Source organism: Rhinatrema bivittatum, chromosome 1 (assembly GCF_901001135.1).
Source record: "Rhinatrema bivittatum chromosome 1, aRhiBiv1.1, whole genome shotgun sequence".
Classification (NCBI taxonomy): Eukaryota; Metazoa; Chordata; class Amphibia; order Gymnophiona; family Rhinatrematidae; genus Rhinatrema; species Rhinatrema bivittatum.
This window is the reverse complement of record NC_042615.1, coordinates 655,711,381-655,736,078: the sequence shown is the minus strand read 5'-3', so window position 1 is coordinate 655,736,078 and position 24,698 is coordinate 655,711,381. Positions and strand designations below refer to the sequence as shown.

Here is a 24,698-nt window from a genome sequence, read left to right as displayed (position 1 = left end):
AGGGAGCACAAATTTGTAATTCAGTTGAGATGCAAAGAGGTCTACTGTTGGTTGGCCCCAACGTTGAAAGATCTTGGTCGCTACTACTGGATCTAGAGACCACTCGTTAGGTTGGAACTGATGACTGAGGCGATCCGCCACTACGTTGTGAATGCCTGCCAGATAAGTGGCCCAGAGAAACATTGAGTGCATTAGGGCCCAGCCCCAAATCTGTGTGGCTTCTTGACAAAGGAGATACGAGCCCGTACCTCCCTGCTTGTTTATGTACCACATGGCTACTGTGTTGTCTGTTTGTATCAGAACAGTCTTGTGGGAAAGGCAGTCCTTGAACGCATGCAGCGCATAACGTATAGCTCGAAGCTCTAGGAAATTTATCTGAAATGTAGCTTCGAGTTTTGTCCAAGTACCTTGAGTCTGCAGATGACCAATGTGTGCTCCCCACCCGAAGGTGGATGCATCTGTAGTTAACGTCACTTGCATAATCGGTTGTTGGAAAGGTAGGCCTGTGAGCAAGTTGTCCATGTTTGTCCACCATAGGAGCGAGGACTGTAGTTGCTGAGTTATTTGAATTGGATATGACAGTGGTTGAATGGCTTGTATCCATTGGTTTCTGAGTGTCCATTGAGTAACTCTCATGGCTAATCTGGCCATAGGAGTGACGTGAACTGTGGAGGCCAAGTGACCCAAAAGAGTGAGACATTGATGAGCTGTTATTTGCGTGCGTGCTCGGAGAGAGCTTGCTAATGAGGCAGGTGTCTGTGCATAGTCTTTTGGACGTTATGGTGTTTAATTCTGCTCCGATGAATTGTAACAGGTGAGATGGTAGAAGTGGGATTTCTGGTAATTGATGAGGAATCCCAACGAATGGAGTACAGTTATTGTGAGCTTGAGAGAGTTGAGAGCTCCTTGTCTTGTTTGGCTTCTGATGAGCCAATCGTCCAGGTAAGGAAACACGTGTACTCCTTCCTTGTGCAAGTGGGCAGCTGCGACTGCCAGGCACTTTGTGAACACTTGAGGTGCTGAGGCAAGACCGAATGGTAGCACCTTGTATTGGAAATGTTCACTTCCTACTAGGAATCGCAGATACTTGCGATGAGGAGGGAATATTGGAATGTGAGCATAAGTGTCTTGAAGATCCAGACAAAAGAGCCAATCTCCTTTTTGAAGTAGAGGTAGCATGGTGCCCAATGATACCATCCTGAATTTTTCTTTTTTCAGGTATTTGTTGAGCTTCCGGAGGTCCAATATAGGACGTAGGCCTCCTGTTTTCTTTGGAATGAGGAAATAACGGGAGTAGAATCCTCTGCCCTGCTGAGGTTGGGGAACTGGTTCCACGGCCCTGGCTCTCAGAAGAGTGGATAATTCTTTTTGTAAGAGTGTGGATTGATTGTTTACTGTCCAAGACGAGGTGGGTGGAGTATCGTTTGGTACAGTGAGAAAGTCCAGATGGTACCCTTGAGATGTTATCGAGAGTACCCATTGGTCTGTAGTGATATGCGACCAATTGTGATGGAAGAAAGTGATCTGACCTCCTATTGGCAAATTTGGGGTCAGATTGGGAGGTAGGCTTCTGTTCCCCGGTGAGATTTCAAAATCCCGAAGTCGGGCCTGTTTGCGGAGGGGGTTGAGCTCTATGTGCTCTTGGTTGTCGGGTCTGCGGTCTTTGTGCTAGCCTAGATGTCCTTCCATGGGTAGGAGGTGGATAGTACCTCCGTGGTCTATAATATGGGCGTTTTGAATCCTTCCTTGGGACTCTTTGTGAGGATGTCTAGGACTCCTGAGGAGCAGAGGAGAGCTGTTGCAAGGTTTCTGAATGTTCCTTCAGTTGGGAAACTGCCTCCCGTACTTTATCTCCAAAGAGATTGTCCCCTGTACAAGGAAGATCAGCAAGTTTGTCTTGTACTTCTGGTCTCAAGTCAGAGGCCTTGAGCCAGACCCGTCTGCGAGCACTTATGCCAGTGGCAGACATTCTAGATGAAGTCTCGAAACTATCATAAGCTGCATGAACTTCATGTTTCCCAGCCTCCAGGCCTTTATGGATGATAGTATTGAAGGAATCTTGAAATTGTTGGGGAAGAGATTCTGAGAGTTCCTGAATTTGTTTCCACAAATTACACTGATATTGTGTCATACAGAGTTGGTAGGACGCAATTCTGGATACTAGCATGGACCCCTGAAACATTTTCCTGCCGATGGTGTCCAAAAACCTGTTGTCTTTCCCAGGAGGATTTGATAAATGAGGTTTAATTCTTTTTGACCTCTTCTGAGCTGACTCTACTACTACCGATTGATGGGGTAGTTGAGTCTTTTGGAAGCCTGGGATATGTGGACTAGGTACGTAGCATCAGTTCTTTTACTCACCGGTGGTATGGTGCAGGGATGCTCCAATAGCCTGTGTTGTAAGTCGACTAGGACTTCGTGAACTGGTATCGCCAGGACTTCTTTAGGTGGGTCCACGAACTGTAATACCTCCAGAGTCTTCTGTCTAGTATCCTCTTCAGATTCCAGCTGGAAGGGGATGGTATCAGCCATGTCTTTGATGACATTTGAAAAAGAAAGGTCCTCTGGAGGGGATTTCCTTCTTTCCTCTGGAGGAGAAGGTTGTGAGAGGACTTCCTCTGAGGAAGAATCAGTATTTGGATTCTCCCAAGTGTCCAATGAATGTGGACGAGGAGGAGTTGATGGAATAGAAAGAGATGGCATCGACAGCATCGATGGTTTCTCCAATGGTTTCGATGGGAATAGTGGAGAAAACGATGGCCGTGGACGTGAAATTCCCAATGGACCTGGGATAGGTTCAGGCATTGGTACTTCCTTCACTATTTCTTCTTCCATCGGTGTTGGCGCCGGGACATTGGGTGGTTGTACCGGGATAGCACAGATGATTGTGTCCAATTTCGCTAAAATTGGCACGAAAAAAAGACATATCCGGCATCGGTATCGGCATCAGTGTTGGCTGAATTGGAACCAGCGATGGAGTCAGCAATGGCATCGGAATGGGCACCGGTGATGGTGCTGGCATCGATGGCGGAACCATGATCGGTGCTGGCATCGGAGGCATGTCACGGAGTGTGTCTCGAACTGCCTGGCGGATGTAACCATCCAGTTCCGCCCTCATAGCTGGTGAAACCAGAGCAGCTATGGGAGGAGACAGCGAAGGCGATACCGGTACCTCCGCAGAGCCCTGTGGAGGTACGGTTCCCAGCACCGGTATCTGTGGGGATCGCCTAGGATTTGAAGGCCTCGGTGGACATGGAGAGTCCTCTCTCAGAGGCTTCTTTGGAGTTGATTTTAGACTTGTCGATGGAACTCCGATTATCGGACCCACTTCAGGATCGTGAGGCCTCTGGTGTCGATGACGATGTTTCTGCCGATGTTCGACGCCTTTTTCGATGATAGATGTAGACTTTATCGATGATTTTGAAGGGGTCGGTGAACGCTTATCGCCTGCTTCATCCGGTCTACGTTTTGTTTTGAGGACGACCTTCTGAATCGCTCCAGCCGGAGACGACTGAGTGGAAGTTGAGGTCGATGGCATTCGTTGAAGATGGAATAAATGTTCCATTTTCTCCATGCGCAGTCTTCTGCCTTTCAGCGTCATCTCGGCGCATCTTGGGCACGTCGAAACATCATGTCCCTCGCCAAGGCAAAGTACACACTCGATGTGTGGGTCTGTTATGGACAAAGTGCGGGAACAATTTGGGCACTTTTTGAAACCCGTCGCCATAGCGAAGGCTGGACAACCGTCAATGACCTTCTGACACGGTTTAGCGGTTATGAAACCGACCAGAAAAATTTAAAGACTTACCGATGGTGGAAAAAAGGGAGACCCCCTTCGGCGCTTTAAAGATTTTCCGAGTTTTTAAAACTTTTTTGTGTAGTGAAAATTCACCACACAGGACTCTTATAACCGCGGAAAAAAGAAGACTGAAGGGAGACCCCTGTGGCTCGAGGGATCATGGCATGCTGGGCATGCTCAGTAGGCTCAGGATTCCAGTCAAAAGTTTCTAGAAACTTTGACAGAAAGTTTTCCGGAATAGGGCTCCGTCAGTGATGTCACCCATATGTGAGGACTAGCATCCTGCTTGTCCTGGGATAAAGCTGGGTAACTTTAGGCCTAACCAGCCAGTGTTTAAATATGGCTGATTAGGTCTAAAGTTGGCCGGCTTTGTGTGGCCAGTTAACTGGCTACTTAACTGGATATCTTCAAAAGATATATGTTTCCAGCATTATCAGCAGTGTAACGTTGGAAGTGGCCAGGATCACATTGCTCTGAGATCCCGGCAGAATAATGACCCAGTTAAGGTGGGAGGGAGGGTGTAAGATGCCCGGGAGGGGGGGGGGGGTGTTAGGGGGCAGTAGATGGGGTTTAAGTTTTGTATTTAGCAGGGATGTAGAAAGGGGGAGGGCCAAGCCTGGTGTCGCGGCTTATTTTTTACTTGTACCTAATGAAGGGGTTGGCAAAGGAGCTGGGTTAGTTGTTGACTGATACTTGGGAGGGGGGTTCAAGCCGGGAGGCCCATGATTTTAATATATTTATTTTAGTAATGAGCGCTAGTTACCTGGCTAGAATTTAGCCAAATAAGGGCTGAATATAGCCATCTATGCTATGTAGATGGATAACTGTTAGGTTATCCGTTTAAATGGCTTTTAAATATAGACCCCTACATTTTCCAAGAAAGAAATTTTAGATCTGCTTTTGCTAGAAGCTTGAATGGTGATTTCATGAGCCTCTAAAAAAAAAGAGGTGTTTAGATTTCAAGGAATAGATGGATCTGTAATTGGGAGTTTAAGAAGAATTAGGCCTTTCTTAAATCTGATTGCAGTAGGTTCCTGGGAGATAGGAATTCCTCCCAAGACAGCGTAGTTTGGCACATCACAGCGGTTGATTTGATCAGACAAAGACATCTTCTCAGAGCTGCAAGGGTATCTTTTAAAGCCTGGCTTGCTATTCACCATCATAAAGAGGGCTGAGGCAAGGTCAAACAATACTGAGAAGAGAATGTAATACCAATAATAATTTTTAAAAAATTGGGTTTTTTTGGAAACAAAAAAAACCAAAGAAAAAATAAAAGAACAAAAATACTTAAAGATAGATAGAGAGAAAATATGCCCTTTCGCACAAATGAAAAAAAAAAAAAAAGACTGAGCAGACTCACAAGACAGTGGCTGCGTGGGAATATCTCCTTGGATTTTCTGCAGAGAGCTTTTCCATCTTGGTACCATTGGATGATGTCACCCATTTCTATGAAAAAAAATCACTGTCCTGCTTGACCATAGAGAATAGAAAATACAGGCAGAGACTACTTCATGCGCACTCAATCAGTTTTGAGTTTCAAAACACACTGAACAGTGGCTTGAATATCCCCTTTCATGGAAAGAGAGATTCAGAAAATCGTGATATTCAGTTGCTAATCACTTCCAGGGATAAATGAACCCCTACGATTTTTCTGTAAGAATACTAGTTCCTTATTTGGACTGATTCTCTTAACTCATGTAACCTAGGCACATATACTGGATTCTGTGCCATCTCTGCATACATTATTATTAGATAAGCACAAAAGTAAATTTGCATTAAAAATTTTCAAATTTGAATATTCTTCCATCACCTTGTATGCTCTTTTGGCAGTAAATGTGAGTAATCCTTGCATCTCAATGTAATACTGAATCAACAGAATGTGCACTTGGACAAAGTAATTACATATTTTATAGGTCATAATTATTAAAAATTAACTAAACACTTTCCTTTTTCACATAGAAGTTTATCATTCTATTATGATGTTAAAGAGGTATTCAGAAGGCAAGAAACATTTCTTTCACATGCAAAAGCAGCCACCAATAGGCCAATCTGTATGATCATCAGAATTCCCCACGCCTGGCAACAAATACACAGACCATAAAATGTTTGGACACAATGGAACAAAGAGCATAAACTGCAGAATTATTTTATACTGCATATTACACCAAATAATGCCTGGACCCATTTGAAAATGCTGCAGGCAGACACAGGGCAGTTATGTGTATGCTGTTCATAGAAACCAACAAGTAGCACAGCTTATTAGCTTCTGAAATGTTTTAAATTAATATTAACGTATGATGTCCTAGTTAGTAATTCAAACTTGTATTTAAATGAGCATTGCCAGATACAGCATATGAATTTAGCCACTACCTAAACAATCTACATACATGAGGATATTGGCATGGAGCACATTTTAGGATGCTCATATATAAACACACAAACATATATATATATGTGTGTGTGTATATATATATATAGCTATATATATGTGTAAAACAGACACCAGCTGTTGCGATGGCTGTCTAAACTAATGGTATTTGTTCTGAGTAAAATTGTAGTCATTTTGTTGATTGCTGTTGCTTCAGAAAAAAGACAAAAGGAAGTTCTCTGAACTAAAATTATATCTTTGTTTAGGGGGGTGGAGTAGTGTGCCATGAGTGAGAATAAGGCTTACGATGCTTTGTAAAGGCCTGTTGGACTACAAAACTGTGTTTTAAGCTAGCAAAAATAGCAGAAAGGGTGAACTTGGACTGCAGCTCTTCTGGTAATGAATATTGGTGTGGAGTAGCAGCCTAGTGGTTAGAGCAGCGGGCTACAAACCAGGGTTCAATCCCACTGCGGCTCCTTATGACCTTCCCCAAATCACTTTACCCTCTATTGGGTCGGTAACTTTCAAGCCAGTGCGCATGCGCACATTTGTTAATGGCCTCAGCCATTTTATAACATATGCGCATGTTATAAAATATCCTGGCCGAGCACATGTGCACCAAATTTTAAGTGGGTGCGCATGAAACCCGTTTCTACCGCGCAAATTGGGTTATTTTAAAAGGGGCGTGTGCTGACGCCATTCCCACTTTTACCAGTTTATCCTCAGTTCGCCTAGTTCAGAGATAGGTCCTCCAAACCTCCCTAATTTAATAGCCTTCCCGCCCCCCCCAGTTAGTCCAGACTCTTAAAACCCTGCAGATCTCCCAAGTTTTCTTTAATTTTTAACTTGCAGATCATCCATAGCAGAAGAAAGTTACATGGCAGAAGATCTCAATGCATGCTGGGGCGCTTAAGTATTTACACGTATATCCCAGGTTCACATCCTGAAACGCCTATCCCCCCCCCAAAGCTCCTTTTAGAAAACTTTCAAGATGTGCATGCTATGGAGATAAGCAGGTATCTCCACGGCTTTTAAAATCTGCTCAACATGCGCGAACCAAACTTATTAGAGCATCCCTAACTAATGTGCCGTGTGGACAGAAATAATTGGGCAGACTGGATGGGCCAATTGATCTTTTTCTGCTATCATCTATTTCTATGATGTCATTTAACTGCTATATAGACTGTAACTGCTCCATAGTGCTCTTTCCTTCTGCCTGCAGTGATCTTGCTCCAAAACCAAAATTCATGAAAGAAAATATTACAAAAGCCTACATTTTTCTCTTTGTTTGTAAGAAACGGCGAGAGCCCTTCATGCTGTGGCACAGGTGACGCTACATCACTGGTGGGCCCATGAGGCCTGCTCCGACAGCTGGAGAACACACTTTGACATGAGGCTGGCTATGGCTTTACCTGAACCAGCCGCCTCCCGTGCGGGTTGGGCCCTTGGGTTCCAGCAGCTGGCAGGAGATTCAAGGGCAAGACAGGGTCCAGATTTAGTCCACGAATTGAGACTGGCGGCAGACAAAGAGTGGTCCAGGTTTGAGGCGCAGGTCAGGTCCAGGTGGCAAGCAAAGGGTAGGTCTACGTTCAAGGCTGAGGTTAGAAGTGGGGAGACTGGCCAAGACAAATAAGAAATATCAAAAGCAGTATAAACCACAAATGGCAGGATGAAAGACACCATCCATTCACGGGCACGCAAGAAAATAACGGAAACATCTAGACATCGATTCTCCAATACCCACTGAAGAAGGACTGCGAGTTTGAAACATGGGCATGTTGGGAGGAACGTATCTTGCTTCTTTGTCAGGTTGATCTAACGTGCCGCACCAGCTGCATAGATTAATGAGAGTTGGACATAGACTGTTCTTATTAGTTTTTCATTTTTGATTTATAAAAAATATTTAGCACTTAGAGCACTTTAATGACAAAAATCATCATGCGGAAGGAGGGAGGGGGGTTAATGATTACAAGCGCACATTGTACATTACCGTGGGGTAGTGTACATGTATGAAACCAATGCCTCCTTCCTTAATAATTTTGAATTGCAGTTATTGAATTGCTCTAATAAAATTACGTTTCACGTTTAAAAAAAAGGAAGTGTGAGTTGGTATCTTCAATCACTTCAGAAAAGAGGTTTATGTTTTTGAAACAGTTTTATTGAATTAGTGAGTCAGGTGATTATACAATTTTTGGTACCAAGACAAACAAGAGACATAGAGGGACAGACAGGACAGGGCAGATAAGATAAGGCACATCAAGACTCTGAAGACAAGAATAAGAAAGACAGACAAGACAAGAAAACACAGGTAAGGCAAGGCTAGAAGGCAGGCTGGACAAGGCAAAGCTGGAAGGCAGGCTGGACGAGGCAAAGCTGGAAGGCAAGCTGGATGAGGCAAGATGGAAGGCAGGCTGGACGAGGCAAGATGAGAGGCAAGCTGGATGAGGCAAGATGAGAGACAAGCTAGACGAGGCAAGATGAGATACAAGCAGGATGAGGCAAGATGAAAGGCAGGCTGGACGAGGCAAAGCTGGAAGGCAGGCTGGACGAGGCAAGATGGAAGGCAGGCTGGACGAGGCAAAGCTGGAAGGCAGGCTGGACGAGGCAAAGCTGGAAGGCAGGCTGGACGAGGCAAGGCTGGAAGGCAGGCTGGACGAGGCAAGATGAGAGACAAGATGGATGAGGCAAGATGGAAGGCAAGCTGGATGAGGCAATGCTGGAAAGCATGCTGGACGAGGCAAAGCTGGAAGGCAGGCTGGATGAGGCAAGGCTGGAAGCAGGCAAGGGACCTGTTGCAGAGGTACTGAAGAGTACCTCTGCAATAGGTAACAGGGCCAGCTGACATCATTTGAGGATGCTGTGAGGATTTTCCCACTGCAGCCCCTTTAAGAGCAAATCCTGAATGCGCGTGTGCATGCCTTAGAAAGGCCCGGGAGGCACGATGGCTGGTGGTGGTCAACGTTGGCAGCAGATGAGCCACTAAAAGCCACTGGCATGACAGGGTCGGCCTGGTCAGTGTGGCATCAGTGTAAGTGAAACTGCTTGTAGGACCGTCCCGCGAGCAGCAAAATTTAACAATGTGCATATAAAAAAATGTTTATTCTTGAGAAATTCCGCAACTACTTTTTTTTTTTTTTTTTTTTAAAAGCTATCACGTAAAAATATGATGGGTACTAATCTCTTATATGTGCATATCTATGCTGTAAGAATGGGTAAAAAACTACTATTTAAAATCCTTGGAGTAAATATGTAAACTTTCAAAAATTATTATATGAAAGTCTATTTCGTTTTAAAACACATTGTTTAGGGTACAACATACAGGAGAGGAAAGAAAAGGCAAATTTTGTTATCAAGTGTCAATATCAACTATAGAATGAAAATAACATTTTTATTTTGATTTGCCCTTTTCTGGGCACTTCCTATACTTTGCTTTGTTTTATGTTTTTGAGCTCATGGCTGTTTAGGTGGTGCTGAGGGAACAATTTAAAGAAATTTTAACATTAAGCTCTCTAATATCAGTTAAAAATTTCACGTTATTAAGAATGAAATTGTATGTTATGCTTTTAAAGCAAGAATCCTTCCCTATAATTTCTATTTTGGTCATTAAAGAAGTATTCACTACTGTAAAATGGATGTGATATTGTACAGCCGAGAAACTTCTATCCGTGCATAGCTAAAAGTTATCTGTTTAACCCCTTGCAAGAACTAGTGTAGATAAAGAAGAAACTATGCAGCAGTGAAGAACTAGAAGGCAGTCATTAGCTGAGAAGTAAAATGAAGATCCACAAGTTTCCTGGAGGAGGAAAGAATGACGGGCACCATTGAAGAGTCCTTTGCATAGAAGACAGCATGAAATGCCAGCTATCCAGCCATTTTCCTTTGAAATCTGGAGTTAATATGCCCTAGTTGTCCAAATCTCAACATAACATGCTAATTAATCTTTCACAAGAGAGCGTGACCATGGCCAAGAATGACAGAAGAATTTATTTAAAAAAAAAAAAAAAAAAGGTTCACTAACTTTTTGTTTCTGACCCACATGTGATATCTTAATCTTACATCATTTTTTTTAAATGCCAATAAAAATGAGTATTTCAAGTATTTTATTTTGCAAATCTAATGTCTAGTGGAACCCACTAATCACACTAGGAAAATGTGGTACTTGCTTATTTGAGGCATTATTCAAGTATTATCATGGGCTGCTTTCTTAGCTTTAGTACATAATACTCGTAAAATAGATCAGAAAAAAATATGGTGTTTTGTTGTACACTTCATTAGTCTAAACATCATTTGATTTCCAGAATTAATATTCCATCCATAACATGAAGAATTCTTTCCAGTAACAACTACCTTTACTGTGGTACTATCCAAAGTTAATAAGAGAGTGTGGAATAACTGTTCTATAGTTTAAGTGAGCAGCTAGAAGATGTGATTCAACAAGCCCAGGCTGTGATTTCAGAGTATATTCAGAAACTAGGGTAAAAACCACTTCTAAATTCTCAAGTGTGGGAGCAGCCAGCAATTAGATCTTGAGCTGAAGACAGCCATCTAACAAGTGCAGTCTAATTCAATAACTAATGCTGTCAGAGCCTTGCTGTTGAGAAACCAGAATTGACTACACAGTATTGATGTTGCTTTTAGGTGGTGGTATTGTTAGACAAAAACAGGTGAGGTAGATTTTTTTTTTTTTTTTTTAAATAAAAGAGCCATCAGTGATGGTTTTAACTAATGGCATGCAGCTGTACTACCCAGTAAGAAAAAGATGCAACACTGCCAAGAAAGTCAATGTTGATTGTTCTGGCAGAAAGAGGAAGAGTGTTTCCACTAAATATAAGCACAGTATTTCTTAGGGATTCAGCTCTCCATATTTTTCAAATGAAGATTTGCAAATTAAGGAGTCCTATATAGCTATCATTATTTACTATTATTATTCTTTACTATAATTAAAAATGCAAAAATACAAAAAAGATAATTTCAATTTTTAACTTAATGCTTTAGACATATAGGCCTGTTAATCTAAGCTTATTTTCCCATAAACACAGAATGGGAAAAAAGCCTTTGTAAAACAGACCGTTGTAAACTTTCAGTTAAACTGAACTTATACATAGAAATCAAGATGGCAGTAAGGTGTGAAGTGCCCTCAAATACACCCTCAATTATAGCAAAAATATTTTTATTAAAAAGCAATTTTCTCCTTTTGTGGCATAGTGTTACGTTAATGGTATATATATCGCCACCACCCCATGAACTTACAACTTAATTAACTTTTTCAATAATCTAAATAAAAGTGATTGATATACTAAACAATAACAAATCACCAGAACTGGATGACATCCACCCCAGCCTTCTAAAAGAATTAAATCATTAAATTGCTAACCTGTTACAAGTAATCTGTAACCTATTGTTGCACGTCACGGCTGCATTGGCACCGCGGCTGGGCCTGCTCACCTTGCGCTTCCTTCGACCAGCTCCGGGCACCCCTCCCTCGCGGCCACAGGCAGTTCACGACGTCCTCTAGCTCTCCGCTCACCATCCTCCTCGCAGGCCTCACGGCGGAGCTCCCATTGGGGCTCGCGTCGTTGGCGTCCTCGGCCACGCCCCTAGGCGCACGTGCGGCCAACATGCAGCCTTTTAAAGGGCCCAAGGTGGGAAAACCCGTGGAGGCGCCTCCCAATGACATTGCCTAGTCTCCCTACTTAAGGCGAGGCCCTGTCCCCAGGACCTCGCCTTGGCATTTGGGTCGACACAGTTGGTGTACTAATTTGTCTTCGTGTTCCAAGTGTCTTCTGTTTCAGGGTCTCCTGTTCCAGCGTCTCCGTGTTCCTGTATCCTTCCCAGGTAGTACTTCTCCGGACTGACCTTTGGTACTGACCTCTGCCTGCCTGACCATTCTCTGCCTGCCTGACCATTCTCTTGCTTGCCGCCTGGAACCGACCACTGCCTGCCTGACCATTCTCTTGCCTGCCGCCTGGAATTGACCACTGCATGCCTGACCATTCTCTTGCCTGCCACCTGGAACTGACCACTGCCTGCCTGACCATTCTCTTGTCTGCCGCCTGGAACCGACCCTCACTTGCCTTGACTACGCCCGGATTGGTTCTGGTATTCACCACTGCTTTGGCTGACCTCTCCTGGACCCTTGCTCTGGCTCTGACCCTTGCACTTCATTCGGACACTCTCTTCTGGCCTCCTGTGACCATTGGGCCAACCTGCTTGGAAACCAACCGCGGCTTCCACTTGGCTAGATCTACAGGTGCTGCCTATCTCGCCCGGAGGACCTGCGTCAGACCAAGGGTCCACCTCCAGCGCAACACCTATCACTTAAAACAGCCATGATTCCTAAAGACTGGAAGGTAGCCAGTGAGATGACGATTTTTAAAAAGGGTTCTGATTTGATCTATAGACTGGTAAGCCTGACGTCGGTGTTAGGTAAAATGGAGAAGCCATACTTAAAAACAATCCAAAGGGACTGCTGACAGCAGAATCTTCATCTGCTGGTGATAAGTTGGACTTGCTTGGAAAGTGTGCTTAAATCTTTAAACAATTTCTTAATGGTTAAGCTATTACTGACTGTGTATAATTTATGTTAATTTTTAAGGCTAGAAGTATAAAGAATTGTGTTTGTTTAGGGAAAATAGACTTTAGATTAATTTTGTGAGCTAGCAAAAGTTAGCATTTGTTTGGAAGTGTAAAGAATTGTGTTTAGAGATAATAGATTTTGGATTAAATTTGTGAGTAAAGATGAGTATTTTTAAGTATTAGAATACTTACTTGATCTGAAAAGGTGAGGGTATTGGTTCCTGGGTACCTTGATCTGAAAAGATAAGGGTACTGTTACACGTGCCGTCCGCGGCAGACCCCCGGCACGGCCCCTCACCTTTCTACAGTGACTCCAGCTTCTGGTTCCTCCTCGCTGGTGGCAATGGGCCGTCAGCTCCGTCCTTGGGCCTCCCCCGGTGCCTCCGGCTCTGCCACAGTCCCCGGCATTCCTGGTCCTGCTACCACTTCTCATCGGGTCTCTCCGCGTGGCCTGCGGAGAGATGTTGCTACTCGCGCCGCGCCCCTCCCTAGGCGCACAGGTGCGCACCATTGATCCTTATGTAGGGACCGTGGCGGGAACCTAGCCACGGCTCCGGATGATGACGAAGGATGAGTAGTATGAAATTGCTTGATAACAGCCTTGTCAAGAATATTGGTGGCAGGTTCCCAACTATTCTCTTCAGGTCCAAAGCCCTCCCAAGAGAGGAGGTATTCCCATATTTTCCTGCGTTTTCGTACATCAAGGACATCTCGCACTTGGTACACTACATCAGTTTCAGAAGATAGTGGTTGTGGTTCAGGCGGCTTCTTCGAGAAACTGGATAGTACCAAGGGCTTCAACAACGATACATGAAAGGCATTGTGGATCTTGAGAGAAGGTGGCAGACGGAGCTTGTAAGTAACCAAGCCCAATCGGTGGAGCACCGGAAAAGGGCCGATGTATCTGTGTGTGAAACATGAAGAAGGAAGCTTGAGGTATATTGGTACTTGAGGTAGTTGTGGGTGGATCCTTGGGCCTGTGGCAGATGACCACATCCTTGGGCCTGTGGCAGATGACCACATCCCACCGGTCAGGCTGAGAGTATGGAGACAGACACACACTAGTTCTTTTATTAAACAGTATATTGAACCACCAGAGGTAGCAGTAGTGAGCTGGAAGTGCCCGGCAGGGCTGTAGTCCCTCAGGTACTGGAACAGCGATCCTGGATACTGAGCTGTAGAGAAACTGAATATAGTGATTAGGCAGAGTATGCAGAGTTCAGGAACCGAACCTTGATGGTAACACTCACACAATAGTCTCTAGAGGTAGTCCAGGTGTTGGAATGAGTTAGGCCCTCAAGGAGCGAGTACCTGGTTCCAGGGAAAGCTCTGAGAGAGAGAGAGTAACTCACTGGTGTAGTAGGCAGCGATGACTTCCAGGCAGAATTAAGTATTCAGCAACCAGTCCGGGAACATGGGCCCTCGAGGAGCGAGTACCGGTTCCAGACTGTGACCTGAAAAACAAAGAGAGAGCGAGGCCCCCGAGGAGCGGGTACCCCTGGTAAGTCTGAGGAGGCAGAGTAGCTTAGAACGAATCCTTTCCTTGCTAACTCGATTAGTTAGCGATTTCTAAGACCTTATATATCCGGTACTGCTGACGTCATCTCAGGGGGATGCCCCTGAGGTTCACGCCATTGCTGGTACATCAGTTGGGGCTGCGCTGTGCGCGCGCCCTAGGCCCTTGTGAACATGACGGATCCAGCGTCGAGCCGCTCCAGAGACGCTGGAAGAAGACGGCAGAATGATGCCGCGGCAGCCAACCTTCCACTTGAGCAAGAGGGAGTCGCCAAGGAGGTGAGGAGGGCAGAATGGAGACGTCGAGCAGCGACGGTCGCAACAAGGTGGATAAATCGGGCACTCAGCTACACCTTATCGCCTGGTTTAACTGAGGCCCTGCACGATGACGGGCATCAAAGAATTTCTTGGCCCTTTGAGCGGCCCCTTGGAGTAGTTGTTGAGTGCTCTTCCAGAGTTGGTGTAACTCTTGGGTGGAAGCCTGGGCCGCAGGAGAAGGGACGGATAATGGTACTGGTAGCAGAGGAAGAGGTTATCGTCTGTAGACTACCCGAAAAGGTGAGGAACCCGTGGAAGAAGTGGCACGCAAATTCAATGCAAACTCCACCCAGGGAAGGAGGTCTGCCCAATTGTTTTGCCGGAGGTTCACATAGGCTCGCAGGAACTGTTTGAGCGTTCTATTAGTCCTTTCCGCCTGTCCATTGGCCTGAGGATGGTAAGCGGATGTGAAGTCCAGAAAGACATCGAATTTATTACAAAGGGACCTCCAAAAACAGGCTGTAAACTGAACTCCGTGGTCAGACAGGATGTGCTTAGGAAGACCATGTGGCCGGAACACATGGCGGATGAAAAGCTGAGCAAGTTGTGGAGCTGATGGAAGGCCAGGCAGAGCCACAAAGTGGTCCATTTTTGAAAAGCAGTCCACAATGACTCAGGGAAAGGTTCAAGCTACCTTATACAGTCTTATAGGATGCTGTGGTTGGCAAGCCAGATCTGCAAGTGACAATGTTATGATTGATGGCTTAAATCTGTATTTGCTGCAGGAGATTCTGGGTACAGTTGCAGGACCTGGCTTTTCACTCCCTTTGCCATTCCCAACACACCGACAGAGACGAGGTACAATGAGTCCTTATATGCTACTCGCTGTGTCATCGAACACATCTTCAGAGTTCTCAAAAGTCTATTTCGCTGTTTCGACAAGACGGGTGGAGCTTCAATATATGCCCCACCAAATGTTGGAGATATAGTGCTGCTCTGCTGTGTCTTCCATAATCTTACTCTATGCCAAAGAATATGAATGGAGATAGCTCCAGATCTCCCCCCGGATCCCCCATGTGTCCCCGCACGAGCCGAGGACACCATGATGAGAGGCAGCCAGCTTCACAAAAACCTTACACAACGCTACTTTGCCTGATAGGCCTCACCTAACACATCTCCTTCCAGGGAAGGGAGGCCAGTAGACTGTTAGCTGCTGCTCTCCTTGCTATCATCTTTCTTTCTCTCACTGCTTCTCTGTCTGGGTCACTGTGTAACAGAAAACACATATGCCTACTCAGCATTCGTCTTGACAATGGAGCCATACAGTGTACTGGAAAAACAGTTGTGAAAGTAAAGATGACATAAAATGTATGTGGCTGCCTTTATGTGTTTTGCCTCATAGTGACACTAAAAGAGGCATGAGTGGCACGTGAGTTTGTGGTGGACTGCCAATACAGTTGGCCTAGCTAGTGCCATGTGGCTTACCGGAACCTCCCCTGCAGACCCCATCCTAGCTCTCACATGTGGATGAGATAGTGCCACAAGTGTGATGCCACCCCAGCTGGTCCTTGAGCATGGAGAGCTACAGCTCTAGAAATGCTGTAAATATCAAATAGCTCTGAAGCTTAAAGATACAGCCTAAGGGTACAGGTAGACAATTAAAGGCATCAATGACAAAGTTGCCATTTTACTGCCTCATTCCATAGCTGACAAACGTGTGCATGTGAAGTTATACACCTGCACTGGGTCGGCTTACTGCCACATGGGTGTGCCAAGTTAGAGCTGACACCACTGCATCACAAGTTTTAGAGCCACTGCTGTCTTGGTTTTCCACTGGATCCAGATTTCCTGGATATGTTCATCCAGTCCTGGTCTTACTCCCATATGTGCAGGTATTGATAGTCTTGGTTATGCTTGGAAAAGCTATAGGGAAATCTGATGAAATCCCTGCATGTAATGTGTTCCAAACGAGGACAGAATTTACCTGTCCTGAAAATTGGAGCCAATTGGCAAACCTTTTGCTGACATCAGAGTGCTCTAGTAGCACACCTTCCTTTACAGCCTTGAGTAAAGGGCCTGTGCTACCTGGTGCCATTCCCACAAGGCACACAGGCCTTCCAAGGTAGCATACCTCTTGGTGGTTGCATGCACCCTGACACACATGTACCGTACTACTCCCACCTATGCAATTTGTAAATAATGTGCAGAAGGTGAGGGCCTTGACCATTGTGATGTCATGTAGGTTCCGATACCTTCTCAGCAAGCCTACACCAGGATGCACATCCGACTCTGTGAATGCAGGATTGGGAATCAGATGGTATCCTGCCTTCACTTGTATTTTCCTATGAGCTTGGAGACGTCACTGTCACTGTATGGTTTCTAATGATTCTAAGAGCACAGACATCTCTCCTGAGCAAAGGTTGACATCATAGAAGCCAACAGTTAGGTGTGTTTGAACCTCCTGCCTTCAAATCACCTGTCCTGAGGCACACTAGCTCTGCCCATATGTGTTGGAGGTGTAGCCCACGATTCCTTTCCAGCTGGTCCAGCTGCTCATGCATGGACTCCTCTGTTGGAGGCGGGGATGTTGTTGGTGCTGTGATGGTGGTATGGAGTGCAGGAATTTGGGCCTCCAAATGTCACATGACAGGGCTTCTGGGCTGCTCTTGCTGAGGGCGTGGTGCTTCAGGCTGGCGATATGGTGTGCTGGCTCGAAGTTGTGACTAATCTATTGGCTCCCACTGAAGGCTCTATTCTTCCATGAAGCCAGAGAGGCTGAGAGACACATTGAGTGGGCTGGGTAAACCCAGGGGTTGCAGCATCTGCAATAGCTCCTGACCCTGTGGCTGGTGCTGCTCCTCTTCCTCCTCACTCACCTGGTCTGGGCATCCATCAGGAAGAGTCTGTGCAAAATGATGCTGCTCGCTTGGTGTCCAGCCGCTTAGCCATGCCCTCGAAGATATCCGGTTCCAGCCTTTGCATGAGGCACTCCTCCATGGGGTTGAGGATGATGACACAAGGGACTCCTCCTCCGGTCTACTCAATATATTTATTTCTGGCTGCCATCTTGGTTTTCAGCTGCGCCTTGATGTCACGGTTCCTGCGGGCCACCTCCTCCCCGCTTTGTTGGACTCCGCTGCACCTGAAGATGCCCTGGGCTATGCTGCGCCAGATCTGGTCCTTGGATGCCTTTGAGGTCTTGGCCACCCAGTTGCCAAACAGCATGGCATAATGCTTCAAGACCCCTGCAGTGACCATCTCATTATTCTGAACACTGAACATGATAGACCAGAGATGAGGGCTCCTGCTGCCTGGCTGCCAGAAGGGGGTGCCACTTCCGCAGAGGTGTCCTTCCTTTCCTCACTCTCCCTCCCTTCCTCTCCCACCAACTCCCTTCCCTTCTGCCCTCTCTATCTCTAGCCTGCTGTCCTCTTCCATCCATCCATCCATCCTTGCCTGCCTATCCCCTTCCCCCTCCCCCATCCCTTCCCTTTTGCCTATCTCTATTCCTGTCCCTGTCCCTATTCCTACTCCTCCTTCCCCTAGCACTCCTGCCCTCATTCTCCCACATCCTCTCCTCCCTCTCCTCTCTCCATGCCTCTCATGCTCCATCCTAGTGGTTAGAGCCCGCTACTCTAACCACTAGGCTACTCCAACATGTTGCTTTCATGGACAATAAGTTGAAATCCTCAGCACTGTGTGGCAAAGGTAAAAAAAAAGCAAATAATGTTATGAATGATCCAAAAAGGAATTGACAATAAAACAGAAAATATCATATTGCCTCTATACCGAGCCATGCTGTGACTGCATCTGGAGTACAGTGTGGTTGTCCCATCTCAAAAAAGACATAGTGGAACTAGGAAAGTTGCAGAGGAGGGTGTCAAGAATGCTAAAGGGGATGGAACATCTCTCTTATGATGAGAGTCTTTACAGGTTAGGGATCTTTAGCTTAAAAAGAGATAGCTGAGAGGCGACATGACAGAAGTTTATAAAATCATAAGTAGGGTGGGGAGGAACTTATTTACCCTTTCAAATAAACATGAAACTAATAACCAGCAGATTAAAAAAAAATCGTATAAAATATTTTTTTCACTCAGTGCATAATCAAGCTGTGGAATCTATTGCCAGAGGATGTGATCAAGGAGACTAGCATAGTGGGGTGTAAAAGAGGTTTGTCAGTTACTGGAGGAAAACTCCATAACAAATTATTAGCCAGGTAGACTAAAGCAGCGGTTCTCATTCAGTGTGTCATCAAGCACTGAGAGGTATGACACCAAACTTTGAAATAACAATCACAAGTACCTGATGGATGAGGAGAGTGCAGAAGAGGGAGCCAGCTACTTGAAATATCAATTGCTGCTTTTCACCCCCCCCCCCTCCCCCAGCAATCAGAGCCACTGTGCCAGCCAAGCTTGAAATGTGGTTACGTTGTCTCGCCTCTACACCGATCACTGTCGGCACATCCTGTGCTGCCACCAAAATCACTGCCACCACCAGTCCAGGCTGGAAATGCTGCATCCTGCTCTCACCCCAACGAGCTCCTGTTCCCTGCCCCATGGCTGCAATCACTATCACTGCTAGCTGGCACTCCCCCATTTTCTTCCTCCTGATGGCTCTGATTGTTATGTGGGCAGTAGGCAGTATATTCAAAGGTGTGTTAGATGTGCTGCAGTGTATGTGACAGAGTACATAAAGGTGAGATGGGATGAAGAGATGGTGTGAAACTGAAGTACCTAGAGAGGCTGGGAAGGGGGTGAGACAAGGTGAAAATGGGGCTTGTGTGTGGCTTTTTGCGGGTTTTTGTGTTACTTCACAAAGATGGTAACTTTCAAACAGGCGCGCAGGCATACATAGAGATGTGTGCGACAGCGTGCACCCAGAGACACTGCAATTTTATAACAGGTGGGACAATAGGCTCACCTGTTATAAAATAGCCTAGGAGTGAGTTTTGTGTGCCTAACTTTAAGCTTGTACGTGCCCGGCAGCGTAGATTGGCTTACAGACACGCAACTGAGGGTATTTTACAAGAGACACGTGTCCTGCCGATGACCACTTTCATCAATTCGTCCACCAGTTTGCCCACTGGTCAGCTAGTCCTTTCAACCCACCTGGTTCTTTAGCCTGCCCGCCCCCCACTTACCCCAGACTCCTGAAATGCCTGTAATATGTACATATATTTTCTAGACTTATACCTCCTCCATTGCAGAAGTAAACTTTCATGGCACTGGACCTAGGTGGACACCCAGGTGCATATGCACTTGCATGCACATCTCTTGGCCCCGCCCCGGAATGCCTATGCCCTGCCCACAGTCGCCCCTTTTTTCTCCAATGTGAGATATTCGTGCACTGGGGCTTGTGTAGGCATGCGGGCGGCTTTTAAAACTGGGTAGACTTGCACATGCCCTACACATACCACCTTTCTCCGGATTTTGGCACGTGCCCGGCTTTTAAAATTCACTTTAAAGTTGAGTTGCTGTCATGCAGAACGTGATATCAGAATTTGAATATATATTTTTGTACAGTGAGTTAAAAAGGGCAAACATCCAAATTGTGTTCCTTGCACACACTAGAATATTTTCAGGTTGACAGTGAGATGCATGGGAGATTTTTCTGTCCTACAACCCCATATCAAGAAACTGTGTGCATATCACTCCCTCATTTCTCCCTGATGAAGTAAGCATAGGTTAAAACTTCTGAAAAAATAAAATTTAATAACTTTAAAGAACAGCTTGTAAAAAATATTTTATCTTTTGTGCCATTTTTAACAGTAAAATAATAATTATGATTTGTTTTTTGTTTTAGTTTAACTGCTGCGTGTAGTGTGCAAAATGTCACATATGTAAGCATCATCTACTAGGTGTGTCACAATGGAAAAAAGGTTGAGAACCACTGGGATAGTGAGTAGAGCCCAATTATTTTTTTAGCAACTTATTGATTATACATTTTTGCTGGCAAACTGTTTCACCAACACACATTAGTAACATTAATACCCTGCAAAAATCATTTTACACAATATATACATTTTTGTATTATATTAATGATTTTTTTCCAAATATCTTTATTAGATTTTTAAAAACAATTAAATAATTAACATTAACTGCAGCAAAACTGTAGGTTATCACGCAAATGTATATTCAGCATTACAGGTACACATTTGATAGCCATTAGATACAAATTTCCCCACTCCCCCATCTTCCCTCCCCACTATTATAACTTTTGTTGCACATGACTAAGGAATCACTAAGGTCTAGATTCAACATTTTCTATAAATTTTGCAAGATATGCAAAAATTTTCCAGATATGGCTAGATATGTGAGAGAGAGAGAGAGAGAGACTGACTCTTTATAGGCTCTCATATAAGTAAACTATTTATACCACTGTAAGAGGGGCAACTAGTAACTCGGGGTGAGGTTTTGGTGGTGGGCTAGATTTTGGGGGCAGTTTTATATGCACAGAGTACAAACAGCACAGTAGACATCAGTGAAGATTTTGTGTGATTTGGAGTGATGAAAGGTACACAAAGATGAGATTTGTACATTGTATTCTCAACCTAGCTTGATAGCAGCTAGGTAGAGAGTGCATCAAGCTAGGGTCAAGAGTACATTGTACAAATCTCATCTTTGTGTACCTGTCATCACTCCAAATCACATAAAGCATCACTGATGTCTGCTGTTCTGTTTGTACTCTGTGCATGTAAAACTGCCCCCAAAATCTAGGCCACCACCAAACCTCACCCCGAGTTCAGAATGGCCCCTCTTACAGTGGTATAAAAAGTTGACTAATATGTGTGCCTCCCCAGATGCTCTCTTTCTTGCCTCCCCTCCTCTTCCCTCTCCCTGCTTGAAACAGGTTTTACAATAAATATCACAAATCGTGTTACAGCCATAACGCACAGCTATCGCAGGCACAAAACGAAGAAAAAAGGTGTAGTTATTTCCGGTGATAAATCCCGCGATAGCATATATTACGCTATTGCGTATATTACGCTATTGCGTCCAACGTTAACCTCATTTTCATAAACTCCGCCCAAACTCCTCCCTTTTGACTACATTTTTAGAATTTGCATTCACATCTCGCAACGAGTTATTTATCGCATGCATTATGGCATTATTGCGGGCGTTAGGGCTCTAAACGCCCATCATAACGGCCTAATGCAATCTGATGAATGACCCCCTAAGATTGTGTCCTGACAGAGTCAATGTTAGGACAACAAAAAATAATTCAGCCATACAAAGTCTGCCTCATACTCATTTTATCTTATTTCTTATCTCTCCAGGAAGCAAGGTAAAGAACAGAGACAATACTCCTGAAATCGTGGGTTTGTTTTAAAAGACACTGGATCTACTGACTCGTATTCCAACATCTCAAGCAGTGGGTCTTCTTTTGCTAGCCATTTTGCTAGTATATATTTCTTTGCTATTAAATAACTTTTAGTAAACTGTGGGGTAGATTTTTAAAAACTGCGCGATCGCGTACTTTTGTTTGCGCAGCAGGCGCAAACAAAAGTACGCTAGATTTTATAAGATATGGGCATAGCCGCGCGTATCCTTTAAATTCCTGGATCAGTGTGCGCAAGGCTGCCGATTTTGGGCAGCCGGCGTGCGCCGAGCCGAGCGGCCTCGGAGGGAACTCTTTTTCGCCCTCCCCTCACCTTCCCCTCCCTTCCTCTACCTAACCCACCCCCCCGGCCCTATCTAAACCCCCCCCTACCTTTATCCATGGATTTACGCCTCCCGGAGGGAGATGTAAATCCACGCGCGCCGAGACCCGACCCGGGGGCGGTTCCGGAGGGCGTGGCCACGCTCCTGGGCCCGCCCCCGAAACGCCGCATCCCGCCCCCAAAACGCCGCGTCATTTGGCCCCGCCCCCGACACGCCCCCGTCCAAAAACCCCGGGACCTACGCGCGTCTCGGGGTTCTGCGCGCGCCGGCGCGCAAGGCCCTGCTCGCATAAATCTGGGCAGATTTAAGCGAGCAGGGCTTTTAAAATCCGCCCGAATAGCTTTTGAGTTCCTCTCATATAGGTAGACTTATCTGCATGACTCAGAATGCAGTAGGCTGCTGACTAAGAAACTTCATTTTTTGTAAGTGTCTTCATGGAATGCAAAACATTGTGCTAAAATGACTGAATTACAGGGCAATCCCAAAGACAGTGCAGTAGCATGGCTCCTGTGCTAGAATCATATATTTTAATACTACACCACTGATTGCAGTCTTCATTATCAAAATGTAAACACCACTGATGAAACAAGAATTTTGCAACAAATATATATTGGATTGATGTTTATGTATGCTACTGTATGAATTTTGTAAACAGGTTACAGTTTTATTCATGATTTTCTTCCATTGTTCCTCTCTCTAGCTTCATGGATTAGTGGTCTGAATCCCTAAAATACCAACTTTAGCAACATTTGTCCTTCGTTAAGATCCTTGAGATATGTGCACTAATAAACTAATCATTCTAGAACTACATACTATACATGCTGTATATACAATAAGCAAAACTACATACTATACATGCTGTATATACAATAAGCAAAACTATTGTAAAAATGAATATCAGAAATATGGCGGTTGAAAGAATTATTATTCAAATGTCCCTTTCTATAACCACATTAAAACAATCTATACCATACATATACATTATATCATACTTACCACAGTAATATTAGTCTTTGTACACAGAGAGGATATTTTTCAAAGTCATTTCAGCAGGCAATAGACTTTGAAAAAAACAAAACAAAACCTGAACTCCCTTTGTGTAGGTAAATTTAGTGTGTAGTAACACAATACACATAATTGTACCTGCAGTGAGCTGTAGTTTTCCCAGGGAGTAGGGATGGGGAGGGGTTTGCACTTACGTGCATAGTTTTGAATTTTGAAAACTGTGTGCATAATTTTTCTTGGAAAAACTACTCTCACAAATTAGCAGATGTAAATGTGTGTAGGATAATTTTCAAAGTGAAAGAACATACATACTTTCGTTTAGAAAACGAGTGCAAAGTCCACGGCTAAAAAGTACCTGCAGCTTTTGCAGATATTGGATCAGTCATAAAATGTCCCCTTAAATGCAAAACATGGGCTTCTGGACATTTCAAAATGATTGACATGGATAATCTACAGATGTGTGCACATATGAATCCATGTAAAGTGCCTGTACCTGCAGAGACCCGTGGGCAGTCTGGCAACATTGACTCCACTGAAGTATCTAATGGTTCGGAACTCGAAACCCAGTTACAACAGTTCTACAATAAAAGAAAAAGAAAATGTTTTTGTGAACTAACTACTATACTGAGAGCAAGTCTTGGAACTTTAAATATGAATTCAAAACCATTTTCATATATGAGACGTAACCTGCTTAATTCACATCAACTTATCTATCATGTAATTTGTCCAACTTGCCCATGTGAAGGTTCAACAACCATTAAAGGCAAATATGAATTAAACTAAAGAGCTCTCTTCTAAAACACATAGGAAGTTATAAACTTTTGCATTTGATGACTCAATCTACTGATATTGCATGAACCTCTGTGAAGCTTTAAAATGAGGATAATGAACAAGAAAGAGAAAAACATCATAGGCAATGAAAGGAAAACATTTTCTTTTCTTTTTTCCCTGTTCATATCTTGGTAACTAGCAGGCTCTAAAGGCAATTGGAAATAGAAATTGATATTGTAAGCCATTTTATCTTGGCTACAAAATGGAGATCACTAGTCAGTGCTAGAACTTAATATTTCATCTGAATATATAATTGCCCAAAGAAATGTTAGCTAAATGTTATTAAACAAATGTTTTACTGTGCAGTTAGTTTGAGCTCTCAAAGTAGTTGCATTTTAGGTTCAAGAAAAAGGCAGATTTTTACAGTCTTTTCATACATAGAAACTAAGTATTTGAGGATTGCTTTTTTTTTTTTTTTCAAACTGATTTGCTTTACTTTTTCTCACTTTCGTGGAAAGTCAATCAATTGCCAGACAGATTAAAAAAAAAAATCATCCCATCAATCACGCTAGTAAAAAATGGTTGATTGCTATTCTGGTAAACAAGCATGTATTGTGTATTTTTAGATGTTTGCTGCCCTAGTTGTGCACCATGGAATCCAGCCTCACTGTGGAAAGATCCTTGACTGGTAGATCAAGTGTCTTATTGTATTTTCTTAATTCATTCTGTCTGGAAGAAGATGTCA

The 24,698-nt window shown here is 44.3% G+C and overlaps 1 protein-coding gene across 2 annotated transcripts in view; it reads right to left on the bottom strand.

Annotated features, from left to right (window-relative positions):
- FAM172A (family with sequence similarity 172 member A) overlaps positions 1 to 24,698 on the bottom strand; it is a 907,909-nt gene that overhangs the window by 254,282 nt on the left and 628,929 nt on the right. For both annotated transcript variants that reach the window (XM_029573259.1, XM_029573251.1), the window contains exon 10: positions 23,676 to 23,760. In XM_029573259.1, the coding sequence (XP_029429119.1) occupies positions 23,676 to 23,760 (85 nt within the window). The remainder of the gene's footprint in view (positions 1 to 23,675; positions 23,761 to 24,698) is intronic.